The 27,103-nt window shown below is 37.7% G+C and overlaps 1 protein-coding gene across 1 annotated transcript in view; it reads left to right on the top strand.

Annotated features, from left to right (window-relative positions):
* CRPPA (CDP-L-ribitol pyrophosphorylase A) overlaps positions 1–27,103 on the top strand; it is a 303,327-nt gene that overhangs the window by 10,791 nt on the left and 265,433 nt on the right. Inside the window, exons 2-3 of the mRNA XM_030857145.3 lie at positions 1,146–1,422; positions 21,980–22,129. Coding sequence (XP_030713005.1) covers positions 1,146–1,422; positions 21,980–22,129 — 427 coding nt within the window. The remainder of the gene's footprint in view (positions 1–1,145; positions 1,423–21,979; positions 22,130–27,103) is intronic.

Genomic DNA, 27,103 nt, shown 5'->3' with positions numbered 1-27,103 from the left:
TGGTTGTGTGCCTCAGTGTAGTGCTGTCGTAGCCACAGGCAGAATGGGGTTTTGGGTTATAGGAAGGGTTTGTTCAATAGCAGAAGGTAGGAGATGGTTAATTATTGAGTGAAGCAACCCAGTGGTTTTCATTTATCGATAGTTAATTTCATTATTCAGTAATTTTCAGACCCTTCTTTCATCTCTTTAAAAGTGAGTACAAGACTTAACTGTCTAGCATGAACATGTAGGATCTCAGAGGCTAAGAATGCCATTAAATTTTAAAGTGGCCTTTAATCAGAGTTGATATCATGGGCCAGAGGCTGTTTTCCTGGCTTGGGCCCATCAGCTGAGGAACTTTGAGTGTATAATCATGTTAGCCTCTGTTAACACTGGTCTTCAAGAGAATTCTCAACTTTACTGCAGCCACTGCCACTCAGCGCTGTGGACTGTTAGCATCTGTATGTCAGTAGGTCTAAGAGTGTTTCAGAACAGTGAAGAATTGCTTTGTTTTGTATCTGACTCAACAGATGAATTCCTTTAATTTTATATTTCATTAAAATATGAGTTTTCTCTTTTGTTTGAGCCTGATTTACACTTATACAAACTTAATTAGCATAATTTCCCTATTTAAGCTAAAACATTTCACCTTGATGTAGGCAAAGTTTAGTTCAGCTATCCAGCTTTGTTGCCAAATCAATGGATTTCTTGAAAGAGACAGAACTTGTGGAATTCATAAGTGCTTTGGGTTGTTCCTATTTAACGGAGAGAATTATTTGGGGAAAAAAAAGCAATTTAAAAGCATAATCTTAAATTTTTTCTCTCAGTCTACTGATGAATATACTAATTATTTAAATTTAAGAAATCTGTGATACATATCTATACCTAATCTATGCTTTGCAATATAGGTACTTTCACACTATGTATTGAAAAATACTACTTCTATTTATATTCATGTTTCTATAGTATGAGAAATTCAAATTCTTAATCAACCCCTTTACTAGACATGATTTAAAATGCATAACATTGACTTAGTTCGTAGCTTTCCATTTTTAATGTCCCTATGAAGATGTATTAGTAGTAATTAGTAACTCAGTTTTGTTACTAGATTAACTTTAGTTTTTAAGAATCAATTGATACGAAATGTGTGCATACTTTCCTTATAGAGTATCTTGGATAAAGGACATTGTTGTGGCAGTAACTGGAGAGAACATGGAAGCAATGAAGTGTATTATTCAGAGGTACCAGCATAAAGGCATCTCTCTGGTTGAATCTGGAGTGACCCGCCACAGGTCAATTTTCAATGGACTAAAAGCACTGGCAGAGGATCAGCCCAACTGTAGACTCTCAAAGCCAGAAGTAGTGATTATCCATGATGCTGTGAGACCATTTGTGGAGGAAGATGTCCTCCTTAAAGTTGTCACAGCTGCTAAGGAACATGGGGTAAGTATTGAAATACTTCTGAGAATGGATAAAAGGGGCAAACGCTATAGCACATATTCATTTGCTGGATTTTGATGGAATTGTATTCGGTATTTAAATGTCAAGTTAATGAAAATGGGCAAGATGACAAAACATTATGCTAATTTGTTTTAGGAAGTTTATATTATTATAGATTGTGAGACTGTTCTGGAATTTCTTTTGCTTAGGTAGTCATTTATCATAATGTAATATGAGCTATTTGGAGAAGAATGCAGTAATGCCATTAGAGTATGCATATGAATGGATGGACCTTAGCTGCATATTTAATTTCATTCCTTTACCTAAAAATGCTGAAGAGGGACTTCCCTGACAGTCCAGTGGTTGGGACTCCGCGCTTCCAGTGCAGGGGGTGCAGGTTCGATCCCTGGTCGGGGAAGTAGGATCCCACATGCTGCGGCATGACAAAAAAAGAAAAAAAAGCTTAAGAATCTTGTAAGAGTCTAGGAGCTATGTGACTTAAAGCAAAAAAATCCAAACAAACCTGGCTCATTTCACCCAATTTTTGTTTTAATTTTTTAGAAGTGGTTTATTTTTTTAGCACAAACAGCCAGGCAAGATTTTCACACCCCTTAAAGTGAGTAATCTTAGGATGACAGAATTCTGTGTTCACTTCTCTTTCACCAAAATAAACACAGGATAGCAAAAGATCTGTTGTAATCTTTGGAACATATTTGTGTTTTTTTAAATTACTGAGTAAAATCCTGTAAATGACATAATAGATACTAAACTGAAGTTTGCAGTTTAAATTTGAGACTTAGTGAAAATTTATGGCCCAGACTTAGTATAGTATAATAGAAATAGGTTGTAGGGGCTTCCCTGGTGGCGCAGTGGTTGAGAGTCCGCCTGCCGATGCAGGGAACACGTGTTCGTGCCCCGGTCCGGGAAGATCCCACATGCCGCGGAGCGGCTGGGCCCGTGAGCTATGGCCGCTGAGCCTGCGCATTCGGAGCCTGTGCTCTGCAACGGGAGAGGCCACAACAGTGAGAGGCCCACGTACCGCAAAAAAAAAAAAAAAAAGGCTGTAGAGTTGGACAGACTGAGGCCCAATTCTGTTTTTCTAATTATTAGTAGTATAATATGTTCAACTTTCTCAACTTCTTTGAGCTTATTTTCCTTTTAAAAATATAGATGCTAACTTGTAAGGTTGTTTTTAGGATTGGAAATTGTATATATGTTAACTACATAGTAAAGTGCTAAGTATTTAAAGTGGTATTACTGTAAGAATAATTATAATACCTCAGATAATATTTTGTTTCAAAGATTGTAGACCAATGGAAGGAGTCATCTAAGCCTTCCTAGCCATCTGGGTTTCCAGGAAGTTATAAAATACTCAACTGGGAAAGATAGCCTGATTTCTATTTAGTTATCTGTATGTATTTGGAGTTTCACGTTCAGGAAATTGCTCCTAATTTCATCTCTCTACAACATGAATTTCTTTTACATTTAGACCTATGTAAGAATTCCACAGATAAAATGAAACATTCTTCTTACTTTTAATATAACTTCTAAGTGGTATTTTGATATAGTGAAAATTATGGCTCAGGAACACTAGTGACCACAAAACTTTCTCAAGGCTCCTGTGTTTTTTGTGACATCTTCCTCTTTTCTAGGCTCCTAGATTGTGGAAGAGACAATGTGGCCAGGTGCAAGGGTGATGAGGAGGAATAAAAGAAGAAAGGATTTATAACTTTTAAGAATTTGAGTAAAACTTTACAAGTTTGAAAGTTCTTAGGGAAGACTATATAATTTGGGCAGTTAGAAAGTCTAGGCATACCATAGCACAAATAAATTATGGCTCTTTGCCTATGTTACCTTTTGGGAAAATAGCACTTAAAACTCACTGTGAAAATCAAACATTTGGGTTTTTTGAGTATTCAGAGAATTTCTAAGATTGTTTGTAAAGTGATTCTTTTGGTAGTATGTCTGAAAGGCAAAAGGTTAATTTGCACCAATTAATAGGCTGAGAATATCATTTAACAGGTGACTAATAAAACATAAACATGTATAGCAGTTCAGTGGTTTTTTGTTGCAGATTTGTCGGAATTGCTTTTAGACTCTAATTTTCTTAAGTTGTTAATCAGAATATAATTTGTAAGATTCAGTCTCATTATGCCTTCTAAATAAAACAAATTATGTTTTAATAAAATCTGAAACTTTCCAGATACATTGAACAGCTGGTTTAAAGCAAAATCTTTACAACTAATTTAAGAAAACTTCAGAAATTTGGTGTCTAAGAAATACTGCCTTGTTTTTGATGGTGTTAAGGGATAATTTTCATAAGTGTAAAATCATTATTAGTTTCATGCAGTTATAAGGAGCATGCTAAGGAGTTTATTGCCCTCATTAATGAGGGAACCAGACAGATGTTACAACTGAGAGGAGAACAAATTTATATGGAATAAAGGAATGTTGAAATTAATTCCCAAATAGACAAAACTTTTTTTCCCCACGGGACGAGGGGTGCCAGTTGAACCTTCACTGGGCAGAATCTATTGGCACGTTTATAGGCAAGAATGATTTTTCCATTTACTATCAGTTATCTATAATTTTTGAGAGTTGTATAAAAGCTCAAGGGCAATGAAAAGCTGGTTTCCGCTAATCAGGAAGGGTTTGCTCTAAACAGTACAGTTTTCAATTGGGGACACTTATTTTGCTTATTCTCATTTCCTTAGAATGTTGAGGATAGTGACCCCGTAGCCTCAGAAAATTCAGGCACTACTTGCTGCCACCTCTCCTACCCTGTTCTAAATTTTAATCCTAAAAACAAAAACACAATTAATTGAGATGTACTACTAGTAGTTGAAGTTCTTGAATTGGTGGGAAGTATTGGCATCGTTTTAACCTCAGGTCAAATTGCAGAAAACTGGTCTGAATTAAGTTCTATAAAGAAAGTAGTGAAGATTTTTGCTTAGAGCTACCAGGCAGTTAGTTGTTTGCCTGGGAGTCCTTTGAACTCATTCTCCTTTGTTATTTTAAATTGTGTTTTATAGACTCTCAACTGATTGTCCTGTTTTCTTACCTCTTTTCAAACCCTACCTAAAAAGGTCCCTTTCAGATAAATCATTTCCTGAATAAATGAGACACTGTGACAGCCCCCTGGTGGGTATGCAGGCTTAAGATAACGTTGATATTTTAACTTACATTACATTTTGGTTAAAAAATCCAAATTAATGATGATGTACTACTTCAAGAGACTAAGATGCCCCCAAATTAAGGCTGACATTAGGTTGTCTGCATATAGGGGCTCAAAAGTGTTGCCCGGACCCCAGTTCTTTTCTCTTCTCTGTGTATGCTCCATTCTTGGGTTTCACAGAGGCAAGATGACTTCAGTAGGGCAGCTTTTATCATTTCTTTTACTTTTCATTTATTTTCTTTTATTTCTTATTTCTTTTACTTTTGGTAGGGTTGGTCAGAGTATAAAATTCTAAGTGTACAGTTATTTTTTCCCCAGTACCTTGAAAATATATTATGCCATTGTCTCCTGACTTTAATATACCTTTGAGAAGTCTACTAACCAGTCTAATTGTATTCCTTGAAAGTAATCTGCCTTTTCTGTCTGGTTGCATGTAAGAATTTTTCAGGTTTTGGGCAGTGTCTCTGGTATTTCAATATATGAATCTTTCTTCCCTTGGATTTTTTGCCCTTTATGAATTTTATGGTCTTTAAAAATCAATTCTAAAAAATCCTAAGCTATTGTCTTATTGAATATTGACCTTGTCGCATTTCCCAACTGACAGCTTTTTTTCTTCTTTATCCATATGCATCTATATACGATAAACCTTATCCTGTCCTCATGTCTCAACTTTAATATTTTCTACTTGTTCTCGTGGACTGCGTCACGGGTAATTTCAGTTTTCTATTTCATTCTTTAGTTCTAATCTTTTGCTTAAGGAGTTTTACAGTTGTAATAATTCTCAATTTCTGGTTCTGTTTGGTCCATTTCAAATGTGACTGGTCTTTTTCTATTTTGCTTTTCTGTTTTGTCTTTCAATATTTAAACATTTTATACATTGTAGCTAATAGTAATTCTTGGTAGTTTAATTCTCCAGCTCTTCAATTCTGTTCACTTTTGCTCATGATGATTGGTGTCCTCCTTTGCAATTTGGATTGTAAGCCCATGTTTGGCAGGACTCGATCAGCAGGAATCCTCTGGGCATGGGACGAAGGTATGTTTCTGAAACATGAATTTGTGTTCCCTCTGCCAGGGATCCCAAGGGCTTTTCCAACCTGCAGCAACTTTTGTCAGTTCTTGGGTTGAAGTTTTGTAGATCCTATGGTGGTGTTAAAACAAATTTCTAACACACGTATAAAGTATAGATGATCATTACCACTTCTCAGAGAAGAGTACTCCCACCCCCAGCTCACCCTCCTGCTCACCCCGCCCCAAATCCCAAGCCAGGACAGACAATTTTGCTTTGTCTTTCCTCACTGAGGGCACTTTTTTCTACTCTACTCTTTAAATGAGTATATAGCTTCTCATGTATCTTTGAGGGCTACAGTTCTCACCAACCAAGTAGCACAGGCTCAAGATCTAATTCCTCATTCCTTCTCATTTGTTAAAACTAAAGCCTCTTGTTAACCCAAAGATCTCTGCCATCTTACTTCCTTGGTTTCTGGCTATCATGTTAGTTCTAGGGAGTTTTCTTGAGAGTCATACTTTTAAAGTTCTTTTTTAAAAAGGCACTTTTAAAAGTTACTTTTAGAAGCTGTTTATGAATTCTTCTGCATTTAAAAAAATTGTAATAGGTTTTTCCAAGGTATGTGGTCTGCCATATTGCAAAATAGGAGTCCTTTACGAGTATGAAGTACTTGTATATTTCCGCATAATTATAAGTCAAGAGATGTAGTTATAAGGACATTGTTATAAGGGATATGTTGGAGCACTGAAAAATAAAGATGTAGAGAGAATCCTTTTTAGAAGGATTAATAAGCTATTGCATGTACTCTAAGAACTGCCAGTAGAGTCTCATTTTCAGTTCATGCTATCAGTAGAGCAGCCTCCTAAAGACTTGCTCCTGAGGGAAGACGTTTAGTTTAGTTACTTGCATATGTTTCTTTCCTGAGCTCTCTGTTTTTGCATCTCTAATGATGTTTTATCGTCTTCTCCCTAATCAACTTCTTACAGTAACAGGTTATATTTATTGCTTCTGCTTCTTCATCTCCAATTTATTGCTCAATGCACTGCAATCAACCTGGCCTCTTTCCCCTCTGACTCTTCTGCCTGAAAATCACCTGTAACTTTCCAATTCCCAATCAAACACATTTTTAGTCTTTTGTATAACAAGGAGTTTGACTGGCTTTTGTCCCTGGTTCCTTGCAGGGAGAATAAGTCCTTGAAATTTGTCAAGGGTCTTCATTTTTCATGAGCCCATTGGATCTCATTTGAGCTTACGCTAGTAAGATGAGATGACTTAGGATAGGGGCTGGTTACCAGCAAGACCAATGGAGCTTTGAACCAGCTGGATTTTTGGGGTGAGAGGAATGGTGCTGGAGACCGAACTCAGTCACATGCTCAATGGTTTAATTAATCATGCTTAAGAAGTGAAATCCCAATAAACTCTGGACAATGAAGCACAGTGGGGAGCTACTTGGTTGGTGAACAAAGAGGTGCTGAAAACATGCTGCTCCCTGATTGCTTGGGGGGAGGCCACCATAGAAGCTGTGTGTTCTGGTCTCCCCTGAGATCTCACCCCATGTGTCTCTTCATTTATTTATCTAGTCTGATTTGTATCCTTTGTCATAAATACGTAATGTAAGTAATCATAATCATATAATCATAATGTGATAAGCATTCTTCCTGAGCTCTGAGTCATTCTAGTGAATTACTGAACTTGAATAGAGGTTGTGGGAACCTCTTGAATTTGGAGTCAGTTGGTCAGAAGTGTCGGTGGCCTGGGGAACCCCACTTCTCTCTGGTGTCTGAAGTAATGGCAGTCTGGTTATGAACCATGGGTTTATGCTAACTCTAGGTGGCTGACATCAGGATTGAGTTTTAGAGTACACCAGTGTGTATAGAATGCCTTAAGTTTGATAGTGTTAACCAGCTCTTCCTTGGAACTCTTGCCTCTACCTTGGCTTCTGTGACTTTATTCATTCCTCTTACTTGTTTGACCACTCACTTTTCAGATACTTCTTCCCATCCTTTAAATGAGGTTCCTTTAACTATTATCACCGAACAAAGTATTTCTGAGCAATCTAAATCATGCCCACAATACTTAATATTGTTTAAATCTACATACCATAAAACGCACTTTGGGGGAATGTACAATCTGAGTGTTTACACCTGTAAAGATTCTTGTAATCACCACCACAGGTAGGACACAGAACTGTTCTAACACTGAAGAATTTCCTCCTGTTGCCCTTAGTATTCAGACCCTCGTTCCTCTAACCCCTGTCAACCACTGATGTGTTCTCCGTTCCTGTATTTTTGTCTTTTCCAGAATCCATAAATTGAAGCATACAACATGTAACTTTTTAAGACTATTATTTCACTGGGCGCAACACGTTTGTGTGCACCTATTTTAACTCTCACTGACACACTGTCCCAAATCTCTCTCATTCTCAGGCTTCTCACTTCTGAATTCCAGGCCTACTGTGTTCAACTTCCAGCTAGATAGAACCACTTAAATTTGCCTTTTTCAGTGTCTATGGAATCATGTGCAGATTGGAAGTCATTAACCTTCCCTGATATCTTTCCTTGAATTTCATCCATAGGTAAGAGGGAACCACTGATTTTTGAGGAGGGAATAGTAAGACTTGAACTCTACAAAGATGACTGTCTGCCTTGTTTGGTAGGTTGACTAAAGGAAGACTTTGAGGGAAGTGAAGTTAGTTGGGATCTGCAGTAATGATGCAGCTGAGTGATGACGAACCCTATATAAGCCAAATGAAATGGAGAGGGAAGTAGATAGTACTAAAATGTTCAGGGCACTGGACTGCCTGGACTTGAGTAACGGTGTGGTATGTGAGCCATAGGAAATAAGGGACATGTATTTTGTGTGCTTTTAATTTTTCTTTTCCCTGAGGTAGTCTCATCTCTTCTCTCTAAATCCCTGTGTTCCTGCCCTCCCCACCCTTGCCTCCAAGTTTCTGTGAAATTAGGGTTTAGGCACTGATTTTTTGCTTGCCACATCTTTGCAGACCTATTTACATTTGCCTAAGGGTTATGACTGCCTGGGACCTTTTCCGCACTGGTTCATGATTTATCTTATCTTTTCTCATAAAACAAGGTCTCCTATACTTCCTGTATTGGATTTTTGCAATGTGTAAAACAGGGACTTTTTGTATCTGAAAGCAGGCTCCAGGCCTTTGTTTCTTCCTATATTTGAATATCAGCTTGGCACAAGGTTTCTCAACATTGGCACGATAGACCTTTTGGGTAAGGTAATTGTTTATTCTTGCGGGGGGTGGCTATCCCATGTGCTATAGCATAGTTAGCAGGATTAGTTTTTGTTGGAAAATTGTTAATCTGAAGAGAAACAGTGAAATTTATATAATGAGAAATTTTGACATGGGGTGTGTGTGGGATCTCTTAGGACTGTGCAGCATGACTATTTAGCAATGATGAACAATGCTTTGGAAATTCTGCTGAAGTTAATGTGTGTGTATGCATCAAGAATGTAGTTTCACTACCCAGCTTTATAACTTTATGCAATGTATTCTGGACTGTTTTTTTTAAATTTTTATTTCATATTGGAATATAGTTGATTTACAATGTTTTGTTAGTTTCAGGTGTATAGCAAAGTGATTCAGTTATACGTATACATATATCTATTTTTCAGATTCTTTTCCCATGTAGGTTATTACAGAGTAGTGAGTAGAGTTCCCTGTGCTATACAGTAGGTCCTTGTTGATTATCTGTTTTCTATACAATAGTGTGTATATTGTTAATCCCAACCTCATAATTTATCCCTCCCCCCGCCGACTTTTCCCCTTTGGTGTAACCATAAGTTTGTTTTCTGTTTCTGTTTTGTAAATAAGCTCATTTGTATCATTTTTTTAGATTCCACATATAAGTGATACCATATATTTGTCTTTCTCTGTCTGACTTCACTTAGTATGATAATCTCTAGGTCCATCCATGTTGCTGCAAATGGCATTATTTCATTCTTTTGTATGGCTGAGTAATGGTCCATTGTATATATGTGCCACATCTTCTTTATCCATTCCTCTGTCGATGGACATTTAAGTTGCTTCCATGTCTTTGCTCTTGTAAATAGTGCTGCAGAGAACATTGGGGTGCGTGTATCATTTTGAATTATGGTTTTCTCTGGATATATGCCCAGGAGTGGGATTGCTGGATCATATGGTAGCTCTGTTTTTGTTTTTTAAGGAACCTCTACACTGTTTTCCATAGTGGTGCAACTATAGGTGTGTGGGTTTATTTTTGGGCTTTCTATCCTGTTCCATTGATCTATTATTTCTGTTTTTGTGCCAGTACCATACTGTTGTGATTATTGTAGCTTTATAGTTTAGTCTGAAGTAGCTAATTCCTCCAGCTCTGTCCTTCTTTCTCATGATTGCTTTGGTTATTCGGAGTCTTTTGTGTTTCCATACAAATTTTAAGATTTTTTTGTTCTAGATCTGCAAAAAATCCCATTGGTAATTTGATAGGGATTGCATTGAATCTGTAGATTGCTTTGAGTAGCATAGTAATTTTGACAACATTGATTCTTCCAGTCCAAGAACATGGCATATCTTTCCATCTCTTTGTGACATCTTTGATTTCTTTCATCAGTATCTTACAGTTTTCGGAGTGAGCTCATCAATGAATTCAGTAAAGTCGCAGGATACAAAATTAATACACAGAAATCTATTGCATTTCTATACACTAAAAACTAAAGATCAGAAAGAGAAATTAAGGAAACAATTCCATTTACCATTGCATCAAAAAGAATAAAATACCTAGGAATGGATTGTTTTAAAATAGAGATGAAAAACTCACTTAACAGATATTTGACTCTGTATTTGGAAATTTGACATAAAGTAGAATTGACCATGGCTAGTAATTGCTTGATCTCTGGGTGGTTGTGGTCATGATGATCCATACTGAAGGTCAGAGTTCAGTCCTGGGTGGGGGTCAGGTAATAAGCTTTCCTGGGCCAAATGGATCCTTTATCTACTCAAGAGAAAGTTTGGTATTGATTTAAGTCCTATGTCTAAAGAATGAGTGAGTTCTGGAAGAAAACAGTGAGTTCTGATTATTTCTTGGGAAATGTTGACAAAGGTTTAAATTAAGTCCAGGGCAGGTGGTGAACTACTTATTCCCTGACTGCCATGGTCTGAGGTGAAACTTGATCTGTTTCTGATGCTAGAGAAGCTATGTGAAAGGCTTTTGTTTTGCTTAATTACCTGAAACTATCTGCCCTTGCAAATCTGTTCAATTAATTACTTTAAAATGAAGTTTGAAAGGGTAGATTAAGGAAAGATGAGTATACCTAGGAATTAAAGTTTAGTAGATATCCAAGTTTATCTCTGATCATATTAGGTTTCAGATAAATGGTATCACTCTAATTGTCCAGAATTAAAGTTTTGTGTACAGCGGGGGCTCCTTATGCCTTTGTGCTGCATATTCAGGTTTAGGGATACTTTGTAGTGATAGCACAGTTTGGACAGGTTTTTCTAAAAGCTATATTTCTATACTGAATAAACTATAGATTCTTTCCTCATAAAAGGAGATGGGAAGTATTCTACTATAAAAATGTGAAATAGTCAAAATCTCATAATTGGCAATGATTAGCTTTGAAGATGTTATTCTGTAAACATTAAGTAGTCTCTGAATAAAGATAACTCAGCTAACTGAAATTGTAATTACCTAGTCAGAGGATTTCTGTTGTAGAGTGTCATAATTAGCTTGAATGCAGATGCCTGAGGAGGGATGCATGTTAGGACCTGCTGTGTTGATGGATGATAAGCATTGTTCAATTTTGCTTTTAAAAGTAAACAGTAGAGGTGGGGTTCTTTACTCGTATTGTATGATTTGTATCTATGATGTTTTCCATGCATTGATATGTGGAAATATTTGATACATTACCCTGAGAGGCACGTAATCACTGTGGTGTTGAGCTGTTAAGCTTCCATTCAGAGCTCATTATGCGAAATTCCCATGGAAACAGTGTGTTTGATAACTTGGGAATTACATTTTATAAAATAAACTTCTCAGGTAGCTGTACTTTAGAGGCAACTCACTTTGTCCATACTTGGACAGCAGAGGTATTTTCACTTGTGACTCTTTTCTTCGGCTTTTTGTGTAGTGAGACTTAGGAAGCTGGTAGCCACCTTGTGCTTTCAATTGTCTTTATGTTGTGTTACTTTCCAACTGATGTTTTAGCTTCCATAGGAAAGAACCTAGTAATTTCTGCAATATACTAATCCTATAATGACATCTCAAAAATGAATGATCTCTGCTCTTGAAGTTAGTTTTCAGTAATCAAAATGAGGGTCCATAAATACACATCTTAGAAATTCTCTTTTTAAAAATACCAAAAACAGTCAGAGAGAACGACGCTTGCAGATCTACCACATGGTATAATAAATAGAACATTACTGGTCACTGTGAAACTCTGTCCCTGCCTTGATCGTGTTTACTCCTCCCAGGTGGATAAACATTATTTTGAACTTTGTTTTCTTGCCCTTGTCTTCAGTTTTGTAGCGTGTATCCCTAAAGAACATACTTGTTAGATTTTATTTTTTTGTTGAGGTATAATTCACACGTTCATATGATTTTTAACTGTTTTGTATATATATTTTTTGCCCAGTGTATTGGGGGAAATGTATTCACATTAATCTGTGCATTATAATTCCTTCATGAGCACTACTTCATATGTCACAATTTATCTGTTTACAGTTAGTGGACATTTGTTTTTAATTTATGCTAATATGAACATTGCTAGCATGAACAGTGCTACTCATGTCTTCTGGTGCACATGTGCAAGGATTTCTCTAGTCAAGATGTGTGAGTGTTACCAGCCTTACCAGATGATGCTGACTTATTTTGTAAATTTGTATCAATTTACAGTCACCAATAGTGTATTAACAACAGCTTGTTGCCCCACATTCTCACCATCACTTGACACTGTTAGACTTATTTTTTTCTAATCCAGATAGTGGAAAGTGCTTTCTCTTTGTGGTTTAAATTGGCATCTTATAAGTAGGTTGGGTATTCTTCATATATTTATGGGCTTTATGTGTTCTTATTGAATTGCACACGTACATCTTTTGCCCCTGTTTCTAGTTCTCAAATAACCACTGGTTTGTTGGGGTTATTCTGGAAACGAATACTTTGCAAAGTATATGCTTTGTAACTGTTATCTCCCTTATAAAAATTTCTTTTTAAAATACTGGTTTGTGATGAGCAAGCATTTTTATTTCAATATAGCCAAAATTACTAATGTCTTTATGGCTCTTGATTTGTGTGGGATCTGAGAGAGTGAATATGGGTGCCTTGGGTTCAGATTGGGGCAGTAGAAACAAGGAAAAGTGGGCAGATTTGGGATATTTTGAAGCTGATGTCTTGCTGATGGTTTGGATAGGAAATATGAGAGGAGGAGAAATCAATGACCTTCAATGTTTTTGGTAAGAACGACTAAAAGAATAGAGTAGACGTTTCTGTAGATGGGAACATCTGTAGAGGAGCCAGTTAGGGGTGTGTGGTATAGGTGAAACCAGAACTTGGATATTTATAGTCTGGTTGTGTGTTTTGATCTGAATGGAGATGTTAAATACGTATTTGGATGTACAACTCCAGATTTAAGGAGAAATATCTGGGCTGGATTTATAGATTTGCGAAGTCTCGTATAAGATAGTATTTGAAACTCTGGGACTTGAAGAGGTGACCTATGGAATGAATGTAGGGAAGTCTGAGGTCCGAGTTCTGGAAATGTTTTCCACTTAGAAGGAGGATATAAGGATCTAGGATTTAAAGTGTGAGAAGATGAGAGAGTTTGCTTGGTGATAATGGTTTCTGAAAACCAAGTGAACAAATGTCCTCAAGAAGATAAAGAGCTATCCACTGGATTTAGCAATGTGAGGGTCATTGTGAGCTTGAAAAATTTATTTTGTGGAGTTGTGGAGATGAAATCCTAATAAAAGTAGACTACAGAGCACACGGGAGGAGAGAAAAATTACAGATAAGGAATAGTATAGTATGGACAATTGTTTGAAAGAGTCTTATTTTAAACTGATACTAACTGGCAGATGTATGATCAATGGAAGACTGACTTAATGATGGGAGATGTCACAAAATCCATGTACTCTAATGGAGACAGTTCAGTAAAAGAATACAAACTTGAGGCAGGACAGAAGACTATTGCTATAGAGACCTACATGAGAAGGAATGGATGCCAGTAAGTATGTGGAGATGTTGGATCTTAGAAAAGAGGTGGAAATTTTTTGTAGTTCTTAGAATGTTTTGCACTTACTGAGTATATTTAAATATATTGCACTTTTGTTAAATATATTCCTAAGGATTCTTTTTGAAGTTACTATAAAGGAATTACTTTTGGATTGTTCCTTGCAGATATATAGAAATACAGTTAACTTTTATATATTAATCTTGTCCTCTGCATTCTTACTAGTTTATTAGTTCTAATAGTATTTTTAGTGGATTCATTAGAATTATCTGTGTATAAGATTGTGTCATCTGCAAGTGAAGATAGTTTACTTTTCTTGGATGCCTTTATTAGATGTTCCTGCATAACTGCCCTGACGAGAACTTCCAGTACTTTTCTTAAAAGTGGCAACAGTGGACGTCCTTGTTCCTGATGTTGAAGGGAAAACATTAAGTCATCACACCATTAAGTATGATGTCAGCTGTGGATTTTTTTTGTAGATGCCCTTGATCAGATTGAGCAAGTTCTCTTCTGTTAGTTTGTTGCATGCTTTTTTCATGAAGTGTTGGATATTGTCAGATAATTTTTCTGAGTCTATTGAGATGTTCATGTATTTCTGTTATTTATTCTATTAATATGGTGTATTACATTGATTTTTTTCCGGAATGTTAAATTAATTTTGCTTTCTTGGGATAAATCCCACTTGGTCATGGTGCACAATACTACTTACGTGTTGCCAAATTTGGTTTGTTATCTTGAAGATTTTTGTGTTTATATCTTTCAGAGTATTGATCTGTATTTTGGCTTTTTGTGATGTCTCTGGTTTTGGTAATATTGGTCTTAAAGAGTGAGTTGGGAAGTGTTCCCTCCTATTTTTTTGAAATGGTGTGAGGAACTGGTATTGAAAAAAATACTTTCATTACAATTAACCAGCGAAGCCATCTGGGCCTGGGCTTTTCTTCGTGGGAAATTAAAAAATGCCTAATTTTCTTAAAGGTCTATTCAGATTTTCTATCTTTGAATTAGTTTTGGTTGTGTCTTTCTAGAAAAATGTGATTTTATCTGTTACCTAATTTGTTAAAATACGCTTGCAGTTTTCTTTCTCCTTATTTCTATAAGGTTAGTGGAAATGTCACCACTTTCACTCCTGATATTACTTATTTGAGTCTTATAAACCTTTAGCTAAACTAGAAAAAAAACTGTTTAAACTTTTTCAAAGAACTAACTTTTGGTTTTTCTCTATTCTATTTTCTGCTCTTATGTTTATTATTATGCCTGCATTAGCTTAAGTCTTTCTCTTTTTTCAGTATCTTGAGGTGGAAGGTTAGGGTTTTGATTTTGAAAATGTCCTTTTATATATACACAATTACAGCTACAAATCTCTCTTAGAACTGCTTTAACTGCATTCTCCAGTTACTTTACATTGTGTATGTTAACTGATCTCAAAGTATCATTTCCATAGTGATTTCTTCTTGGATTCATTTACTAGTGTGTTGTTCAATTGCTATGTTTTTTTTTGTTTGTTTGTTTTTTGCTTTTTTAAATTTATTTTGGGCTGCGTTTTGGGTCTTCATTGCTGTGCATGGGCTCTCTCTAGTTGAGGCAAGCGGGGGCTACTCTTAGCTGTGGTGTGCGGGCTTCTCATTGCGGTGGCCTCTCTTGTGGTGGAGCACGGGCTCTAGGCATGCGGGCTTCAGTAGTTGTGCCCTGTGGGCTCAGTAGTTGTGGCTCGCAGGCTGTAGAGCGCAGGCTCAGTAGTTGTAGTGCACGGGCCTAGTTGACCCGAGGCATGTGGGATCCTCCCGGACCAGGGCTGGAAACTGTGTCCCTTGCATTGGCAGGCAGTTTCTTTCTTTCTTTTTTTTTTTTTGGTGGTACGCGGGCCTCTCACTGTTGTGGCCTCTCTCGTTGCGGAGCACAGGCTCCGGACGCGCAGGCTCAGCGGCCATGGCTCACGGGCCCAGCTGCTCCGCGGCATGTGGGATCTTCCCGGACTGGGGCACGAACCTGTGTCCCCTGCATCGGCAGGCGGACTCTCAACCACTGCGCCACCAGGGAAGCCCCTGGCAGTCGGTTTCTTAACCACTGCACCATCAGGGAAGCCCAATTGCTATGCTCTTTTTTTTTTTTTTTTTGCGATACGCGGGCCTCACTGTTGTGGCCTCTCCTGTTGCGGAGCGCAGGCTCAGCGGCCATGGCTCATGGGCCCAGCCGCTCCGCGGCATGTGGGATCTTCCCAGACCAGGGCACAAACCTGTGTCCCCTGCATTGGCAAGCAGACTCTCAACCACTGCGCCACCAGGGAAACCCCAATTGCTATGTTCTTAATTCTCATATTTCTTTTTGTTTCTCTAAAACATTTTTTGAGGTATAATTGACATACAACATACTGGATTCAGGTGTACAACATGTTTCAACATTTGTATACATTGAGAAATTACCACAATAAGACTGTATCTGTCACCATACATAGTTACAGAATTTCTTCTGAAGAGACTTAAGATCTATTCTCTCAGCAACTTTCAAATATGCAATATAGTATTAAGTATATTACATCCTCATGATGTATTTCATAACTGGAAATTTGTACCTTTTAACTTCCTTCACACATTTTACCCATGTCCCCCATCAAGCTGTTCTCTGTATCTATGAGCTATTTCTGTCTTTTGTTTAAGTTCCAGGTAAGTGGGATCATACAGTATTTGTCTTTCTGATTAATTTCACTTAGCATAATGCCCGTGAGGTCTTCACATGTCCTGAAGATGGCCATTTAGGTTTCCATGTTTTGGCTGTTGTAAATAATGCCGCAGTGAATATGGAGGTGGGTATCTTTGAGTTCGTGCTTTTGTTTGCTTCAGATAAATAACCAGAAGTAGAATCTCTGCGTCATTTTGTAGCTCTATCTTTAACTTTCTGAGGAGCCTCCATACCGTTATCCATAGTGGCTGCACCACTGTTTTCTAATTTCACTCTTAAGATCAGAGAACAAACTTAGTATGACTTTAATCCTTTAAAATTTATTGTGTCTTGTTTTATGGCCAAACATATGGTCTGATCTGGAGAACTCTCCATGTGTACTTGAGGAGAACATAGACTTTTGTTGGTGGAGTATTCAATAGATATGTTAGATATAGTTGGTTTATAGTGCTTTTCAAGTCTTATTTCCATGGTCATCTTCTGCCTAGTTGTTCTACTCATTATTGAAAGTGGGGTGTTGATATCTCCAACTGCTGGATTATTTATTTCTCCTTTAAATCCTACCAATTTTTGCTTCATGTATTTGGGGATCTGTTAGATAAATTTTTATATCTTGTTGAATTGACCTTTTTTAAATTTTAAGATGGGTTTATCTTTAACATTTTTGGATTTTTTATGGTATAGCTACTCCAGCTTTCTCACAGGTTGCTGTTAGTTTGATATGTATCCTTTTTCATCCTTCTGTATTCAGTATATTTGGATCTTTTAGCTTTCGCGTTTTTACTATGATGTGTCTGGATATGAATTTCTTTGTGTGTATTCTGCTTTGAGTATACTGAGCTCCCTGAGTGTGCAGATTGCTTTTCTTGGGAAATTTTCAGTCATAATTTTTTGAATATTTTTTCTGCTCCTTTCTTGCCTTCATTTTCCCTCTGGTACTCCTATTACAAAAATGTCTGTAATGATGTCCTACATTTCTCTGTGAATCTGTTCATTTTTCTTGGTGTAATCTGTTGATCTGACTTTAAGTTCAGTTATTCTCCTGTTCAAACCTACTGTTGAACCCCTCTAGTGAATTTTTCATTTTAGCTATTTTGCAATTCTAAAATTGCTACTCAGTTTTTAAAAATAGGTATTCCTAATATTGATAATACTAATGGTCATCATACTTTATTTCTTTATGCATGATATCCTTTCTTTCTTTGAACATATTTATAATACCTAATTTGAAGGCTTACCTGATAAGTGTGACACTTGGGCCCTCTCACAGGCAGATTCTGTTGCCTGCTTTTTTTTTTTTTTTTCCTTTGTATAGATCACACCTTCCTGTTTGGATGCATGTCTTTACATTTTTTGGTTGTTGTTGAAAAATGCATATTTTGGATAATGTATTTTGTCAGTTCCAGTTGCCTCCTACCTACCCTAGGCTTATTATTTTCTTGGCTACTAAAATAGACCAGCAAAGTCAGTCTTATTCCTGTACAGGGCAAAACCTCTAAAGTCACTTCAGAGGGTGCAGTTCTAGACAAGTGTTGAGTCACCACGGAATGACAGTCGTTTTAGCAGGGTTCGCTTCATCTGTATTTCCCCGATCCGTTATACTGTCTGCCTTTGACGCCCAACTGATAAGCTCCATTCATTGCCTGCTGACTGCTCTTTTTTCGGAACAATGCCCAATACATAAAGTACCCTACAGTTTGATCCAAGTAAATTCTGGTCCCTTAGCCAGGGGTAGTTTGTAAAGCTGGTATTGGAGGTTTGCTCTGATTCTGGGGGTGGGTGGGTGGGTGATTCTTGTTAGCTGTCTCTTGTTCTGGTTGTCTCTGGTAAACTAGCTTCCCTATGGTTCAGCTTTTTGCTCTCATGAAGCTCTCACCTTCCTCTTAATTGCTTACCATGATCTCCGTTTCTTTTGAGAGCGTACTTACCCTTAAACTTCCTCACACTTCCAATTAAGCAAGTTCCCTTGGGGAGAGCTTAGTAGCTGTCTCTTCTTAGAGGCTGTCTTTCTCCCTGTGAAAAATCACCATGCCACTGCTTTGGAGCTATAGTTGGGCATGTTGTTTGAGTGACACCACTACTTCGTGAGCAGGGTGCTGCCTGGAGACATTAGACTCATCTTCTTTTTGCCTCTCCTGGCACAGAACCTCTGCCCTGTGTGTGACTGGGCCAAGCGTGATCGGGGCCCCAGTATTCCCTACCTACCATGCCTGGGGTGGGTCTTGCACTCTATTGCGTGGAGGCTATGTGGGTGAAGGGAGTCTACAACCTCTTGGCCATACTTGCTGGTAACTGAGCCTTTGTGACATGGAATTGAGTGGGATGGGAAATGCTGGCACTCTGCCCCTCCCACTGGGAGCTGGTGGGAGAGGGAACTCTTTCTTTTTGGCCATACCTACTCTGAGTGGAACTTAAATCACATTGAGCTGGGTGTTGTGGAATGAAGGAAGAAAAAGAGATGACGGTTCCACTACCACAGACTCTGTTCTTTCCAAGGTTTAAGAGAGATTCTTAAATGTTAATTTATTGAATGCCCTTAGGACAATTTTCAAAGGCTTTAAATGGTTGTTTTTTAAAAAATGCTTTTCTCTAGTTGCAGAGAGTCTGCACAGCTCTTCATGGAGACGTTTTGTATGTCTCATGTTCTTCTAAATTTTTATGTCATTGTCTGGCATAGAATTAACCATAAGTAGTTAGTTAATTATAAGTAATAGAACTATATTTTTTTCCTTAAAAAGCACTATGACGTATGTGCATGTGTGTTCCTTTCCTGTCTTCTAACCTCTGCTGATAGGTGCTAGGCTTGACAAGTCAGGCTTGCTCTTTTTTTTTTTTTAATTGGAGTATAGTTGATTTACAATGTTGTGTTAGTTTCAGGTGTACACCAAAGTGAATCAGTTATATATATACATATATCCACTCTTTTTTAGATTCTTTTCCCATATCGGCCATTACAGAGTACTGAGTATTGAGTAGAGTTCCCTGTGCTCTACAGTAGGTCCTTACTAGTTATCTATTTTATATACAGTAGTGTGTATATGTTAATCCCAACCTCCCAATTTATCCCTCCCCCCGGTAACCATAGGTTTGTTTTCTACATCTGTAACTCTATTTCTGTTTTGTAGATAAGTTCACTTGTACCCTTATTTTTAGATTCCACATATAAGTGATACCATCTGATATTTGTCTTTCTCTGTCTGACTTAACTTCACTCAGTATGACAATCTCTAGGTCCATCCATGTTGCTGCAAATGGCATTATTTCATTCTTTGTTATGGCTGAGTAATATTCCATTGTATATATGTGCCACATCTTATTTATCCATTCCTCTGTTGATGGACATTTAGGTTGCTTCCATGTTCTGGCTATTGTAAATAGTGCTACAATGAACATTGGGGTGCATGTATCTTTTTGAATTATGGTTTTCTCTGGATATATGCCCAGGAGTGGGATTGCTGGATCCCCTAATCAATGACAAAGGAGGCAAGGAGATACAATGGAGAAAAGACAGTCTCTTCAATAAGTGGTGCTGGGAAAACTGGACAGCTACATGTAAGAGAATGAAATTTGAACACTCCTTAACACCATACACAAAAATAAACTCAAAATGGATTAAAGACCTAAATGTAAGGCCAGCAACTGTAAAACTTTTTGAGGAAAACATAGGCAGAACACTCTATGACCTAAATCACAGCAAGATCCTTTTTGACTCACCCCCTAGAGAAATGGAAATAAAAACAAAAATAAACAAATGGGACCTAATGAAATTTAAAAGCTTTTGCACAGCAAAGGAAACCATAAAAAAGACGAAAAGACAACCTTTAGAATGGGAGAAAATATTTGCAAGTGAAGCAACTGACAAAGGATTAATCTCCAAAATATACAACTCATGCAGCTCAATATTAAAAAATCAAATAGACATTTCTCCAAAAAAGACATACAGGTGGCCAAAAGGCACATGAAAAATGCTCAACATTACTAATCATTAGAGAAATGCAAATAAAAACTATAATGAGGTATCACCTGGTATCACACTGGTCAGAGTGGCCATCATCAAAAAATCTACAAACAGGGCTTCCCTGGTGGCGCAGTGGTTGAGAGTCCGCCTGCCAATGCAGGGGACACGGGTTCGTGCCCCGGTCCGGGAAGGTCCCACATGCCGTGGAGTGGCTATGCCTGTGAGCCATGGACGCTGAGCCTGCGTGTCTGGAGCCTCTGCTCCGCAACGGGAGAGGCCGCAACAGTGAGAGGCCCGCGTACCCCCCCCCACAAAAAAGAAAAAGAAACCTACAAACAATAATGCTGGAGTGGGTGCGGAGAAAAGGGAACCCTCCTGCACTGTTGGTGGGAATGTAAACTGGTATAGCCACTATGGAGAACAGTATGGGGGTTCCTTAAACAACTAAAACTAGAACTACCATACGGGCTTGCTCTTTATCTACCTTTCACCTACTTGGACTTTACTCCTTCCCTATCACCCCTGGCTGTCTCTTCACTTTTGCTATTATGCCTAGGCTCCAAATCTCTGCTTGAGTCACTGGAAATGGCCACACAATTTGTACAGCCTGCTTGGCTCTCACATTAGCTTTGATTTTCAGCCAGTCCCTTGGCTTTTGTAAACTAGTGTATGGACTGTCCTTCTCCGATGTTGGTCTCCTTGAGACCAAATTTGTTCTTAGGTATTAATGTTATATGCTGCAATTACATGAAAGATAGGACATATTATAGTCAATATAAGACAGCTGGGTTTAGGCCTACCCTAGGAAGTTTAAGGCTACTTCACCAAGGTAGCTGTCTGGTAATGACCTTCAAGACTATATTACAGTGAAACTTATTAAAGGTAAAGGGAAAAGCTGTCAGATAAGGTGTCTTTTTAAAGATTAGATGCATCTATTAATGAGACAGAGCTTTCATAGGAGCAATTGAAATCAATGGATATTAGCCTCATGGAGCGTTGCATCGATGTTATATTTGAATGGAGCTGTTTTTTTGCAGGAGTTAGAGCAAGACATATATTCATTGTCACTTGGCTGGTGGCTGAGCTCATTTTGGGGATCTTAGGGAATATGTCTTGTTCCTTAATGATGTAATGTGTACATTAAATACTTGAAGGCACACTAACAAGTAAATATTCACGTATAATCCGTTTCAGTTCTTTGACAGTAGTCTCCTTCCCATCTTCAGGGAATACTCAGTTGTATCTTAGCATCCTTTTTTCGTATTTGACTTCAGTGGCCTGTGATGAAGAGGATTTTGGATCCATAATGAAACATTATTTCTGTCTCTAATATATGGAACTGTAGTGGTCTGAGATTGGTTTTTGACTGGAAATGATTTGATTTATGAACGAAATTAAGACTTGTTTAAGTATGTTCTTGAGGTAGCTTGTTGAAGGTGTAAGATCTGTTTCAAAACAAAGATACCGAGTTCAGAATTTGACTTTCAGATATTCTGAAATAACTGTGTCATTTGCCTCTCTGTTTATCCTTTAGGCTGCAGGAGCAATCCGACCTCTTGTATCTACTGTCATCAGTCCATCTGTAGATGGCTGCTTAGACCACTCACTGGAACGTGCGAGACACAGGGCAAGTGAAATGCCACAGGCCTTTCTATTTGACGTGATCTATGAAGCATATCAGCAGGTAAGAATCTTCGCTTTTTGACAATCTGCTGTGTTGAGGGTCTCTAAGAACCACCCCCATATTTGGAGATTAGCTAGAAGAACTCAAGGAACTGAGTACATAGTTGGACTCAAGGCTAAAATTGATTAGAGTGACGTTGGATGATAAGAGAAAAAGACCCAGGCAGAGTCTGGAGGAATCCATGTGTAATCTTCCTCATGATCTCTCTCCTTTAGTGTCGCACAAAGGTACACCTTCCGTCCAGCAGTGAGAAGGCAGCAGTTTGGGTGTGATGTTTCTTTTCAGGGAAGCCCATTAGAGATTTGATGTCTAAGGTATTGTGTTGGTCACATAGATACTCTCTGCCTTGCACACAAACTTCAGACTCCCAGGAGAAAAGCCGGTGTTCAACATAAAGCATATTGTAAACCATATTGTTTATGTGAACATCTAGGCACAGTGAGCCACTCTTACCAGTTAACTGTTCACTGGAAACACTCCAAGAGCCAAGTTCCCAGACACTGGCCGAGGGCCCACCTGGTGAGCAGGTCTACTGCTCAGGCCTGCAATCTCAGGCCTAATATAGTAAACATTTTGCACAGCTGTATAGATATTTTGTTAAAATTTTAAAGGTAAGTGATTTCAAAATATCAAATCATTCATGTTTAGATTATACTGGATTGTCTTTGTTTTCATGTTTTGGAAACATTTTTGTACCTGTAAATTTTACTGCTATTCATTTCTGTGTTTATTTATTAAACAGTTATTAAATATCAGGTAAAGTGCTTGTCAGAAACTTCCCAATGAAATAAGATCACTTACAACAACTAAGGCAGTGCTTGGCTGATGTTAGACAATCAGTAAATAGAGAAAGATGGACTTTAAAGAATATGAGATAATGGTAACATAAATATTGACATTTTATAATAAAAGAATACCGCATTTTGGATAGAAAGTTAATCACAATGAATCAATCTTGACTATCAGTTACTGTTTTAAATATTGAGAATGTAAATCGTAATCAGTTTTCATGGTATGAATAGTCGTCAGTGGTTTGTTTTGTTTTCTTAAAACTCGTTATACAGAAATTTACCTGTATTTGATCATTAATCAAATATTACCCTATCGATAATCCTATAAAGCCTAAATCTTTCTAATATTTTTTAAGATTAATGAAAGAATTTGTTCATCTTTATATAAGCTTTACATTAAGAAGAATGATAGCTCTGTCTTAGAAAATTTAATATAACCTTATGGTCCTCACACTAGAGTAGCATGTTTCAATGGTTTTTAGTAGAGAACTAAGCCCTAATACACTGAGGCAATAGTTGTCAAATTATGGTTCCCAGACCAGCAGCATAAGCATGTTTTGGAACTTGTTAAAATGCAAATTCTGCGCCTCCACCTCAGACTTAGTTACTTAGAAACTCTGGGAATAAGACCCATCCATTTGTGTCTTAACGAGCAAGCTGGCCACGTGATCCTGACTGACACTGAATTTTGGGAACCAACACCCTAAGGTATCTGTTGTATGTGATAAATTCTCTTCTGTTGTGTTCTTGGGAGAATAAGAACGTAGTCACACAAAAATAACTGTTCTGTGGTTCAGATGAGGAATTCTCAAGCCATTTTGGAGGTTTTGATACAAGTTCTTATGAGAATTATTTTTGATCATAAAGGCGTTCATAAGGAAATTTGTGTAAAAGATGTCTCTCATGTATATGATTTGTGTATATGTATGTTTGCTTTTAACGAATAGAGAAGAGTAAGATATGACAGAGTTCCAAGGGTGGGAAGTTGTTCTCTATAGAGTGGTCAGAAGTACTCTGTGAAAAGGTAAAGTTTAAACCAACATCGGGAAGTAATTGAGGCGATAAGTCATGCAGGTAACTGACAGAACATTATTTTACGCACAAGGACGCAGAATCTAAGAAGGTGGAGCAAGGCTGGAAGAGAATGACATCATGGGGGGAAGTAGGAGGTGTACCTGGGTCCAGTATCTTGTTGAGCCTTAAAGGCAATGTTATGGGCTTTAGATTTTACACTGAATGAGAAGGGAAGACTTTGGATGGTGCTGTGTGAAACCTCACTTCTCTGGGGTCACCTGTCAGTTGTGGGGATGGTACCTTACAGAAGGGAAAGAAGTAAGCTATAGTGATGATCAAGGCAAAGATGATGACAATTAGGGCAATTTGGATAGTAGAGTATTTGGTGTGAACTGTTTGTTCTGAATATATTTAAAAATAAAATGAGGATAAGCCAATTGGTCTCGTATGGGATATCAGAATGGGAAGAATCATGGGTCCAAGAATTTGCTCTGAATAACTAGAATGTAGTTGCCCCTTTTTTTTCTTTTTTCTTTATTTTTTTTGGAGTATAGTTGCTTTAAAATGTTGTTTCTACTGTACAGCAAAATGAATCAGCTATAAGTATACATATATCCCGTCTTTTTTGGATTTTCTTCCCATTTAGGTCACCACAGAGCATTAAGTAGAGTTCCCTATGCTATACAGTAGGTACTTATTAGTTATCTATTTTATACGTAGTATCAATAGTGTATGTATGTCAATTCCAATCTCCCAATTGCAGTTGCCCTTTATTGGGATGGAGAATGCGAGAGGAAGAAATGGTTTTGTGTGATCAGATCAAAAGTTTGGTTCTGAAAGACTAAGTTTGAGATTTCCTTTAGACATACTCAACTGTATCCCTTAACCTTTTTGACTATATGGAACTAGAATTCTGTGGAAAGATCCAGATAATGATAGGCACTTGAGAATTGCCATCATGCAAGGCATTTAATGCCTTGGAGTTAACTGACCTAACTAGAAAAACAGGTACAGAGAAAGTAAGAGCTACAAAGGCTGAACCCTGGGGCAAAGATTGAGTTTGTGAAGATGTATTAGTTTCCTATTACTGTTGAAACAAATTACCACAGACTTACAGAATTAAAAAAAAATACTTTAAAATTCTAGAGATCAGAAATCTAAAATCAAGGTGGTAGGGCTGTGTTTCTTGAGACTACAGGGGAGACTATCTCCTTGACTGTTCCAGTTTCTAGAGGCCACCTGCATTCCTTGGCTTCTGGCCTATCCCTCATACCATTACAAGCTCTTGATTTCAATGTCACATCTAATCCTAGTGATGACATCAGACCCATCTAGATAGTCCCAGTTAATCTCCCCATCTCAAAATCTCTAATCTTATCTTCAAAGTCCCTTTGCCATCTAAACGACTTATTCAGATTCTGGGCATTAGGACATGGATATCTTGGGAAGGGGCATTATTCAGAAGAGGAGTGGCCAAAGAGTAAGAGGGTAATGTCCCAGAAGCCTAGTGAAGAAAGGGGCTCAGGAGTGATTGAGCAGTTGTTAAATGCTGCATAGTGGTTTAAAAAAAGGATCGAGAACTGACCATAATAAGCCTTAGCAGTGTGAGATCGCCAGTGTCGGGGTGGTGGTGGTGTTAGTTATGGAAACCTGGTTGCAATTGATTGACTAGAGAATAGGAGTGCCGCTTTTTATAGGAACTTCCATGCATATGGAGCAGAAAAATGGGGTGGCCGAAGGGGGTTCTAAACTGAGAAATTTTTTATTAAGGTGGATGGCATGACAACATATTGATAAAATGATGGAGTGATTTAGTAGAAAGGAAAAGACTGACACTGTATTGAGAGGGGATGGACAGTTCATCCACAGGGATAGGAGGAAAGGCCATATTTGGGTACAGATGTAGATTAGTAGATGTAGTGGGAAGATTTGTTGGAGTTTGTTGTCCGATTTTTATTAGTGATGCGGGGTGCAGATCATCAGCTGAGACACAGGGAGGGGGGAGGTATCTAGGCTTTAGGATAGAAAAGGATACCTCTAGTCCATAGTAAATACTGACTTGTATTGTTAAATTCTTACACTTAAGTTAAAAATACACAAAATCATCCCAAAGAAAAAATCTATCTATTTTCCAGGGCTATTTTCTGGACATTTATGGGAAACTGAAATATTTGATCAAAAAAACTGCAAAACCATCAAATGGGTCAATCACTAATGTGGCCTTGAAATGTGGACTTGACATGTGAACTTTTTATATTTTATCAAGGTGTAACTTTGCTTTGTGGTACTCACGTAGAAAATACATAATAGTGTTGATCATTTACTGAGTTGAGCAGAAATCGGGCAGTTGTAAGTAAGTTCATATGAGATTGTATTATACATAGAAGAAACACATCTTAATCTGATCCAAAGCCATATGGCCTGACCAAAGGTGGGTTTTTCTTGTTTTCTTTTTGTTGTTGTTTTTCCCGAGTTTGAGGTTATGGATGACTTCTTCTCATCAAATTGGGTGCTGGGCAGTTATAGATGTCAAGCTGCAGTTCTGTCTATGAATCTGCTGGATTGTTTCCCCCACCATTTCTTGTCTCATGTCATTCATCCTCTTGTTCTGTGTGCTCTAGTTATGCTTACTTTATTTTCTCAAATATAAGTTTGGTCCTTTCTGGAACTTTACTTCCTATCTTGCTGTATATCCTTTAGATAGTAAGTAAATTATCATTTAGGGAAGCCTTTACTGTCCACCCCCACCCCCACTAGGTTAGTCTAACCCACTACACATTTTCCTAGTGTCCTGTTTTTTCTGCCCAGCATCAAAATTAGAATGGAATGATTACTTGGGAAATCACTTACGAAATGTCCAGCTCCCCTGCTAGACCATGAGCCCTGTGAAAGTAGGCACGGTACCTGTCTTAGCAACTTGCCTGATATTTTATTAGTACCGAGTGCGTATTTGTTCAATGGATGAGCATCTAAGTGTATGCATATAAATATGAAAAATATCCAATGTACTGCTTCTTTTGGGCCACTTTTTCAAGATATTAACACTGTTTCCACTCTGCATTTAGGTCCCTATGCAAATGTCACCTTCTCAGAGAAGCTTTCCACTGATAAGTTATATATAAAAATGTTCTCTGTCATGTATTGCTTAATTCTGCTTTTAGTTTCATTA

This window comes from Globicephala melas, chromosome 9 (genome assembly GCF_963455315.2).
Source record: "Globicephala melas chromosome 9, mGloMel1.2, whole genome shotgun sequence".
Lineage (NCBI taxonomy): Eukaryota > Metazoa > Chordata > Mammalia > Artiodactyla > Delphinidae > Globicephala > Globicephala melas.
This window is presented reverse-complemented; position numbering and strand designations above follow the sequence as displayed.